This window comes from Armigeres subalbatus, unplaced genomic scaffold (genome assembly GCF_024139115.2).
Source record: "Armigeres subalbatus isolate Guangzhou_Male unplaced genomic scaffold, GZ_Asu_2 Contig1200, whole genome shotgun sequence".
NCBI classification, from domain to species: Eukaryota; Metazoa; Arthropoda; class Insecta; order Diptera; family Culicidae; genus Armigeres; species Armigeres subalbatus.
In genome coordinates this window covers 188,917-199,005 of record NW_026941958.1, presented here as the reverse complement: position 1 = coordinate 199,005, position 10,089 = coordinate 188,917, and the positions used below count along the sequence as shown (strand labels likewise).

At 39.4% G+C, this 10,089-nt stretch overlaps 2 protein-coding genes across 2 annotated transcripts; both read right to left on the bottom strand.

The window, feature by feature from the left end:
- Positions 1–2,893: 2,893 nt before the first annotated feature.
- Positions 2,894–4,397, bottom strand: LOC134202400 (uncharacterized). Its single transcript, XM_062677405.1, has 2 exons — positions 4,130–4,397; positions 2,894–3,685 (listed from the first exon to the last, which is right to left on the bottom strand). Exons 1-2 carry the CDS (start codon positions 4,295–4,297, stop codon positions 3,110–3,112), a joined length of 744 nt encoding a protein of 247 aa, XP_062533389.1. The 5' UTR covers positions 4,298–4,397; the 3' UTR covers positions 2,894–3,109.
- A 2,528-nt stretch (positions 4,398–6,925) lies between these two features.
- LOC134202399 (uncharacterized) lies at positions 6,926–9,663 on the bottom strand. The gene is made up of 3 exons (XM_062677404.1): positions 9,226–9,663; positions 8,706–9,164; positions 6,926–8,110 (listed from the first exon to the last, which is right to left on the bottom strand). The coding sequence occupies exons 1-3, from the start codon at positions 9,586–9,588 to the stop codon at positions 7,163–7,165; spliced, it is 1,770 nt and encodes a 589-aa protein (XP_062533388.1). The 5' UTR covers positions 9,589–9,663; the 3' UTR covers positions 6,926–7,162.
- Positions 9,664–10,089: the final 426 nt, after the last annotated feature.

The window sequence follows — 10,089 nt, the reverse complement described above, 5'->3', positions numbered from 1 at the left end:
GCTTTTCGAAAGTAGGCTCCTAAGCTTCTCGAAGGAAAAATTCCGAGCCCATCCAAAGGAAGTTTTCGAGACACTTGAAAGGGGGCTTCCGAGCCTCTTGAAAGTGAGCTTCTGAGCCTTTTGAAAGGGGGCTTCCGACCCTTCCAAAAAGAGGCTTCCGAACCACTTGAAAGGGGGCTGACTGAAAGAAGAATTCCGAGCACCTTCGAAATCTGATTTCCGAGCCTGATAAAATGGTTCTTTCGAGCCTCTTTGAAAGGAGGCATTAACCATCTTAAAATTACTTTGCTGAGCCTTTTGAAAGTAGGCTTCCAAGCTTCTTGAACAAAGAATTCCGAGCCCCTCGATTGGGTTTCCGAGCCACTTGAAAGTAGACTTCCGGGTCGTTAGAAACAAGATCTCAAACCCTCTGGAGCATCTGAGCTTCTTGAATGAGGGTTTCCTATCTGTTTTGAAAAGGGGCTACCGAAAAGAGGCTTCCGAACCACTTCAAAGAGGGCTGACTGAAAGAAGAATTCCGAGCCCCTTCGCAAGGAGGTTTTCGAGACTCTTAAAAAAATGCTTCCGTGCCGCATGAAAGGGGTTTTCGAGCTTCTTGAAAGTGGGCTTCTGAGCCTCTTGAAAAGGGTGCTTCCGAGCCTACTGAAACTGGGTTTCCGACTATCTGAAAATAGGCTTTCGAAACACTTGTGGGGTTGGCTGAAAGAATTCGGAGCCCCTCGAAAGGATGGTTCCGAGCCTCCTAAAAGAAGGATTTCGAGCCTCATGAAAGGGGGCTGGCTGAAAGAAGAATTCTGAGCCCCTCGAAAGGAGGTTTCCAAGTCTCGTGAAGCGGTCTTGGAAAGAGGTTGTTGAACCGCGTCGAAGAAGGCTTCCAAAAGTTTTTTTCTCTTGAAGCGGTCTTGGAAAGAGGTTGTTGAACCGCGTCGAAGAAGGCTCCCAAAAGTTTTTTTTTTTTTGAAAAAAAAAGCCTTTGTCCTAACCTCGGTCCTAACCTTCAAATTTAATATTTCAATTATTTTGCTTGGAAGAAAGCTTTCGACGTGGAAGAAGGCTTCCAAGAGTTTTTAGGTGGGAAAAAGAGCCTTCATGCTTCAAGGCTTCTGAGCCTTTAAATTTAATATTTTAGTTAGGAATTATATTTTTAATATATTTCATAATTTTATTTCGATTAAGTGGATTTTGTTTTACTTATTGCAATGCATATTATGTAGGGGAACAGACGCCTTTGGCAGGGTTTGTTCTATTATTGGCAGAGGGGTTTTTGTCGACCGAATTTTATGAAATTTGGCCACAATATTCTTTGATATGCAAAGAATGTTTGGGCCAAATTTGAGCATAATCAGTCATAAAAAAACCCCTGCCAATAATAGAACAAAACCTGCATAAGCCGTCATTACCCCTACAATACAAAGTCTTGGAATATAATACAATTTATACAATTTTTAAAACTTTACCAATAGTTTTTTATTGGAATTGTAACATGTCCGCCATTACGCATTTTCGTCCGAGGTACCCCCTGGGGTCAGCGAAGGTACCCCCGGGGATACATGTACCCCAGGTTGAGAACCGCTGTCCTAGAGGAACTCCAGGATACTCCAGGAGGAATTCTTCATGGAACTCCAGAACAAATTCCTGATAGAACTTCAAGAAAGGAGTTACTCTCGGAATTCCTCCTGGAGTTACTTCAAAAATTTTCACAGTCGTTCTTCCTGTAGTTTCTTCAGAAATTCGACAATAAATCGATGAATTACTCCTGGAGTTTTTAGAGAAATTCCTCCATGAGTTCATCCCTAAGTTTTTTAGGGATTTGTTCCAAAAGGAATTTATGGAGTAATTTCTAGGAATTCCCGGAGGAACTTCAGAACGTATTCCTGGATGAACTATAGTAGAAATTTCTCGTGGAACTCTTGAAATAATTATTTGAGGAGCTTCTAGAGAAATCTAGAGGAACTTCTTTCATGAAGTTTAACACGTCGCAATTCTGATTTAAGAACTGAACAATAAATGGCCACTTCTCCCAGGGAACCAGCAACTCAGGATGTTCCGGAATGTAGCCAGATGGACCAAATGCTCTCACAACAATTTCCTTTGAACTTCTCTTAGCAACCCAAGTTGTCCCGGAATGTGGCCAGATGGACCAAAAGCCCTCAGAATACATTCCAATGAACTTCTGTTTGGAAATCATGAAGTTTGACACGTCGCAAGACAGGCTTCAGAACTAATCAAAAAGTGGCCACTTCCCCCAGAGAACCAGGAACTCTGGGTTTCCTGGAATGAGGCCAGATGGACCAAATGATCTCAGAACACATTTCTATTAACTTCTTTTGCAAAATCATGAAGTTTGACACGTCGAAAGCCATTTTTCCGGGATGGGAGGTCACCCAGTACTCCCATTAATATCTCCGGAACCATGGCCATTTTCCAATCGACGACCATTGTTCCAAAAACTATAGGAATTTTGTGATCGATTGCTAAAAACAGAACCTAATTTCTATGCAAGACAGCTGAGAACCATCATTTTGGAAAAAATAGTTTTCCTTGAAATTGGGGGTCAGGTACGTAAGTGTTAATTCCTCCTGGAGTTGCTCCCGGAATTCCTCCTTGAGTTCCTCCAGAAATTCTCCGTTGTTTTCCTGTTGTTTCTTCATAAATTCTTTCTGACGTTCCTCGAAAATTACTCCTGGAGTTCCTAAGTTTCCTCTTTCCAAGAATTTCTCTTAGATTTTTTTTTCTGGAGTTCTCTCTGAAATTCTTTCCAGAATTCTTGGACGAGTTCCTCCTGGCGTCCCACAAGAATTGCACACACAATCTTAGAATGGCAAAATTTGTAATTCGGATATAAGGGAAGATCCATTAATTACGTAACGCAAAAATTGGGTTCAGCCCCCCTTCCCCTATGTCACACTTTTTGTAAGAAACATCTAAAAATTTCGTATGGATCGTCACACTTCGCTTAACCCCCCTCCCCCCTCTAAGCGTTACGTAATTTATGGACCCTGAAATTGTCAAAATATGGACGAACCTTGGAAATTTAACAGTAATAAACAATTCAAATTTTATTTAAACATGTAAAATGAAGCATTTCAAATTAGTCATACATCCATCTTTACAAATTATCTAGCTGCAATGTAAGCATTTGTTTCTTTATCTTCAGTCGTTCGTATGCAAGTTTCTCCATTTCTAAGTTATGCCTTCGCTTCTCTTTTAGTTTCTCTTCCTCCAAAGTATGAATATCCATCAGTCGTTTAGAAATTTGTTTGCCGTAGTAAGCCAGATCACTGACTTTCTTTGCTTGGCCTTGTAGTACTCTGAGAATATCGCCATGAAATTGTTTCTGCTGCCGCACCTGCGTGTCCAGTAGGCTCAAGCTGGATGGAGCTCGACGTTTCCTTTGACCTCGTTCCACTGGAACTTCCTCATCCGTATTCGGATCATCTCCTAATTCCTCATTTAAGCAATTAGCAGCTGCTGAATTGTTTTCATCTGCTGGCGGTATAGGTGCACCAAATGCAATTGATTCGTTGACACCTTCGACAGCTGCTGTCAACCCGGCTATGTCAATCACCCTTTCTTCCAAGGCTGAAAACTCCACAAGTTTGTTGGGACCTCCACCTGTGGCTCGCTGCTCTTTGCGGTTGTTGGCCAACTTTCTTTTTAAGTTTGATTTCCAGTCGGCCCAAACCTGTGAATTAAACCCCAGATTACTTCACCTAGCAATGACGGTGCCTTTCTCGATGTTGGCAGATATGGAAAAGCTATCAATCAAAACAACCGTGGAAGCAAATATGGGAAACTGTGGTAAGCAAATATGGGACAGCACTAGCACTTAAGCACTTCCACAGTTATTAACTGCGAGGTTTCTAAGCCAGGTTACCATTTTTGCATTCGTATATCATGAGGCTAACAACGATGATACTTTTATGCCCAGGGAAGTCGAGACAATTTCCACCGGGAATCGAACCCAGCCACCCTCAGCATGGTCTTGCTTTGTAGCCGCGCGTCTTACCGCACGGCTAAGGAGGGCCCCTAGTGTGCTTATGTAGCACAACTGATTTACAAATTTGTACAATTTAAATCCCATAAGCGAAGTTTAAATTCTCGAATTTAGGCATGAACATGTAATCACCTTCTTCCATCCAGCTGGATCTCTAATGGGAGGTCCAAGACTGTTTAGCTCTTCAGCAAGGTTCGCCCAGACTGGCCCAGTATCGAACCTTGCAAAACCCTTCGCTACATCCGGCTGTTCCTCTAGCTCCTCCACAAGCCGAATAAACTGGTTTTTATTCGTGCTCATGCATTTCGCTCGTTTTGCCCTAAAAATAATAAATTCAAATAAAAATCACGAATCATAAGTATAAAATGTGAAAAACTTACATTTTACACCAACAGGAACCTTTTCCAACACTTGACAACACTAAATTCAATTTAAATAAACGAATATACGTTCCGATCCGCGACTTCCGAGTGACGAACAGAAAATGTACAACAAAACTCATTCGATCGAAAACGAGAATACCCTAAACATTCGAAAACGTGATGTTCGAAAGATCGAATGGTTCGAATTGGTTCGAACGAAAACAAGAATGCGAAATATGAAAACTTTCTAACGTATCGCATTCGTACGTAAACAAGAATAAGGGTGTATATTTTATCATCTACCTTTTTGTTTATTTGGAAGTTCAATCCGTGCATTTCCTATAGATTTTAAAATGAACGTAAGCGACGCGGACAAAAAATTGTGGCGAAATATAAAGCGAAATGGAAATTTTAGTAAACGCAAAAAACAAATGCTTAGTAACGTTAATTGTCAAAGTGCATTACATGAAGCATTTCCAAGCCACAATTTTTCTGATCAAAATTGTAACGAAAATGAATTTGTAACAAAAACAAAGTTGGGCGTGAATTCTATTTTAAAAGACGATGAAGTTCTCGATTATGCTAGCGAACAGCTTAATACTGATGGAGACAGTGACAGCGAAATTGGGTCTTCAGAACACTCGCATGATCCTCAGGAGTTCTGTAATGAAATACGAAAATGGGCGATTGATTTTCAGATCAAACACACGGCCATCAATGCCCTTTTGTCCATACTGAAAAGCCATATATCGGATAATGTATTACCAAAATGTGCAAGAACGTTGGTTCAAACTCCTCGTACCACTGCCATATCCACAGACGAACGCCTGGGCGGCAAATACTGGCACTATGGGCTTAGAATTTCACTCATGCAAAGCTTATCACGTTTTGAGAAAGTTCCAGAACGACTATCGTTGAACGTTAACATTGACGGCCTGCCAACATTTAAGAGTTCTTCAACATCGTTTTGGCCAATTCTTGTGAACATGCATGAACTACGAGATGTCCAGTCACCTTTAGTTGTCGGTATATTTTGTGGCGGAAGTATGTAAAACATCTTATATTTTGATTTTTTTTAACGAGAAAAATATTTTACAGACAAACCAAAAGATGTGAATACATTCCTTAAGCCATTTGTCGATGAATTAAATGAAATTTTGGATAAAGGAATTTGTATTGCAAATAAAACGATCCTTATTTCCCTTCGGTGCTTCATATGTGATACTCCAGCTCGATCCATGCTCAGAGGTAATACGCGTGATCTATTATTTAACACACAATATGTTGATAATGTTTAATATACTCTCTTGAAATTCATTTACACAAAGTTTTTCTTTGTGGTATACCGCCGTCTGTGATTTTGTGTTAGGTATATTGATTTATTCTACTTATATTCTAGGTGTAATAGGCCATAACGGATATAACTCTTGTTTGAAATGTACTACCGAAGGAGAGTACTCTCATCTCTTCAGAACAATGATTTTTCCAGACATTGATGCACCTTTACGAAGTGACAGCGGCTTCAGAGCTCGTATTTACGAAGGGCATCATAAATATGATACAATACTGGAATCTATTGCAGGTTTAGACATGGTGAAAGACTTTCCAATTGGTGATGCTTTGCACCTTATCGATCTTGGCATTACAAAACGATTTTTGAACGGCTGGAAATCCGGTTCAATGAATAATCACAATGCCAAATGGTCCGCACAACAAATAAATGACGTTTCGAATTATTTGCAAAGCTGTAAGCTTCCTCGAGAATTCAAGAGACCTGTTCGAAGTTTGGAGCATTTGTGCAGATGGAAAGGGACAGAATTTAGAGCTTTTTTGCTATACCTAAGTCCTATAGTTACAAAAAAGTTTTTCGATAGCATAGAAATATCTGAACATTTCATGAGTTTTTTTTGTGCTGTGCAAATATGTTCTCGCCATGATCAGACGTCTGAAAACCTCAGCATAGCGAAAAATCTCATAAAAGACTTTTTGGAAGGCACAAAATGTTTGTATGGGTCACAGATGTTTTGTAGCAATATGCATAATTTAACCCACCTAGTAGGAGACGTAGAAAGATTTGGACCACTAGACACTTTTGATGCTTATCCATTCGAATCACGACTGTATGGATTGAAACGTTTAATTAGAAGTGGTCATGTGCCTCTTTCACAAGTTTCTAGACGTATTTGTGAAATTCAGTCGAATATTGGCTCAGAAAAGTATCAAGTTTCATCGAAACCCCCTGTTTTGAAGAAGAAACGTATAAATACTGTTATCTCCAGTCCAATGCTGAAGCAAGACGAGAATGATATTTATTCCTATGTTGATTTTGGCAGTTTTTGTGTAGATACTGATTCGCAAGTAGATCGATGGGTTTTTACTGACAAGCGCGAGATTGTGTCAGTCAAATACATTGTTCATAACACATCATCAAATACTATCAGTTTGTATGGAAATGCCTTGAGGGACATATTTGACTTTTTCCTTAAACCAGTAGCATCGTCGTTGCTGTACATTTTTGCTTCAAATTTAGAATTGAATGAGCCTCAGTTTGTCGCTGCTGAAAGAATTTTATGCAAAATGGTAAAAATTGACTGTCAGGATAATAAATTACCAAAGTCTGTGTTATTGCCTCTGATTCATACTTTATTATAAAAATATAAGCAGCTGCTCTACAAGTGAGATAATAAAATAAAAAGGAAAAAAAAACAAAACATTGTTTCAAATTTGTAACTTAAATCTATACGCATACAACATCAATGGAAAAACTTAAAGAAAACATTTCCCTCCATGACAATTCATCACGTTAAAATTCTTCGTATACAACTTCTTCAGCGACATCGTCGTCCAAAAATTCCTCCACTATGTATTCCTCTTGTTCTTGCTTAAGGTTCGGTGCCTCACATGTTTTCGCACCAGTTTTCCGTTTACGCGTACAGGCGTTCTGCTTACTCTGAGACCCCATCATGAAGCGCTGAATTTCCACGTTCTTCTGTCGCAAGAAAGTACTGAAGCACGTTGCAGTATCTTCTGCTGTATGGTCCATGTCGGCGGCATTCACAACTCGATGTACAAACTGCACCAAGCACGGAAACGTATTTTTAAAATTACGGTTGGGTATGAACTCCTCAGTGTCATTTGACTTCCGGGACTTTCCCTTCCATGAGAAAGGTGTCAACACTGTTGGTACAATCATTCTCCGAACCGCCGTTTTGAAGAAAGACTTTCCCTCACGCTTGCCGTTCAGATTGTACTCACCGTGGAAAAATCGAAAGAATTTGTCAGAATAATCTTGATTTTTCAAATTGTTCTCCACAATCAGCAATTCTTGTTCACTTGTCACTGGACATAGCTTCATGTATTCACCAAAATCTTCTGTTTTGCGCCCTTTCTCTGTAGGTGGCGGCGTTGAGTTTTTCGCAGACATGAGCTTCTCAAAATTTGCCATGAATAGGAAGATTCTATCCAATCGTGCTTCAATTCTGTCGAGCCTGGCATGGATATTTTGCAGCTTAACCATGATCTCTCTGGTAGTATTGTCAGACCCTTTTTTCTCGTTCGTCTCTAACTTCGGATCGGAAACTCCACCACATTCCAAGTCGATGTCTGGACTGGCGGGAGCATGTGGATCGACAACGTCTGATTGTTCATGCATCTCCATGTAGCAACCGTTTCCCAATACAAAATATTTCCGCCCATCATCACTACACACAATGTTCGTCTGCTGAGCCATATTAGTGTCGATATTAGTCACCTGAAAGCATATTTAAACATAATGAATTATCGTGAATTTCAATTATGTACTGTAATTTTCATACTTTTCACTATTCAGAAGGCACTACAAAACAATCAGATTTAACACCCAAAACAGCTGTTCCAGTAATCTTATAATACGTCAAGTCGTAATGAGAATAAATACTAAGGTGGAAAATCCATATTTTGTATGCGTAGCATTTGTGTATGTTGAAAAAGATACCACTACTTCATACAGCTCTCATAAGAAAACGTGCAATTATACACGTCATCATTTCTTATTTACATTTTCACCAACCACTACGCTTGCATTTAGTATTTTTCCTTACCTTAGTGTGTATTCTCATTGGTCGAGTCTGTCGCGGAAAGTAAACATAATCTGCCTCCGAAGAGGAAAACAGGAAAAAGGAACGTAAAAACAGCGTAAAAGAAATCAGTGCAATAAAGTAAATGTTAGATATCAGTGATAAGTGCATCAACAAACAAAAAAAGATTTCTTTATTACCCGAAGTTTGCAGTGCCTGTTCAAAAAATTATACAGCAAAATAGTAACATTTAATACGATGTGGTGGATTGCTAATTTCCTGCCTACTTACCTCATTAGTGTGTACCGATAACAGCTGTTGGCCAGGCAAGCCGGGATCATCTTGTTCCTGTTCAAATGGCATTTCGTTTGGCGAATAAGGCAATCGCTCTGTTATTATTGGCGATGCATTTTCTTGGTGAGTACTTTGGTGATCATTCAGAACGGAAGTTGTATTTTGAGGAACTGAGGAATTTGAACTGGCGAGCTGAATCGATTGATGTGTAACTTGCTGTGGAAGCAGTGTACGATCGGTGTCAACCCGATTGAATGTTTTGTGCATAACCGCTGTTCCACCCATTTTAAGATGTTTTTTAAGCGCACTAGTTGAATTGATAAGTGCTACAGTGTCATTATTCCCTGCCGAGAGGGGAGTCGGTGAGTGATTAACCGAAACAAAGTTTGGGACAGTGGCCACCGAAGAAACAGCTCCCAATGATGGATGTGCAATACTGGGAGGACAATTTTCAGTCTAAAATAACAAGATTCTGTTGTAGGATAATTGGATGAATGAAATATTCTGGTTTACCTACCATAATTGTCTTCATTTGAGGCGGTGCCAAACTGTAACATTTTGACTGAAATTTGGCCTTTTTTTTGGCTGGTTTTCCTCGTGTTCCTTTTGTCATTTCCACGGCGTCCTCAGAGTCGGTTAACATTTCGAGTTTGTTCACGATATCTTCGGCTTCTCGGTAAGTTTTTGCCCGGCCGACAGTCTTGCATGGTTGTGTCAACCAAGAACAAACATCCGGAGTACTGTTTACATCGGTCGACAGCGAAATGAAATTAGACGGTGGCCACAAAACAATTTCGTTATCCACCCATTTTGCTGGAACAATTGTAAGAGTTGGCTTGCTTTTTTTAGTTTTTCTGGTTTGAACAACCGAGAACGCCATTTCTTGAACTATGAACTTGAAAAACACAACCGCTTCATGTGAAATTTATGAACTCACTAAAATTTGTATCATGCATCAGTTTGCCTTTGTTGAGAAAAAGTTGAAATCAGGTAAAAATTAAGTTATAATGACAAACTCTGAACAGAAATCAGTTGTTTGAGAGCATGTTAATAGCTTGTCTCATGATATCTATATTAAACGTATTTTCAACATCTTCATTCAACAGGGAAGTTAATCTAAATAAATGATGGATTGAATACAGTGACGGTCGAAAATGTGTATCTATCTCTTATTAAAAATACTAAAATAAGAAATGATGATTTTTTTTTATTTTAAAACTTGGATGCTAATAACTGGTTCCAACGGAAGCCGAAGGATCAGTGGTAAACAATTACTTCAGAAACCTAGTTCGTTTTATTTTTTTAGCAATAGAGATGTAATGCAAAGTGTCGGTCATTTGAAGGTATACATGTGTACTATATTTAACATAATTTTTTGGTA

Excerpts from the sequence above, each read along its gene's own strand:
- LOC134202400 (XM_062677405.1), bottom strand. The coding sequence starts at position 4,297 with ATGAGCACGAATAAAAACCAGTTTATTCGGCTTGTGGAGGAGCTAGAG. Across the intron at positions 3,686-4,129 it reads ATCCAGCTGGATGGAAGAAG|GTTTGGGCCGACTGGAAATC; the intron begins GTGATTACATGT and ends TTTAATTCACAG.
- LOC134202399 (XM_062677404.1), bottom strand. The coding sequence starts at position 9,588 with ATGGCGTTCTCGGTTGTTCAAACCAGAAAAACTAAAAAAAGCAAGCCA. Across the intron at positions 9,165-9,225 it reads CTCAAATGAAGACAATTATG|ACTGAAAATTGTCCTCCCAG; the intron begins GTAGGTAAACCA and ends TTGTTATTTTAG. Across the intron at positions 8,111-8,705 it reads TATCGGTACACACTAATGAG|GTGACTAATATCGACACTAA; the intron begins GTAAGTAGGCAG and ends ATATGCTTTCAG.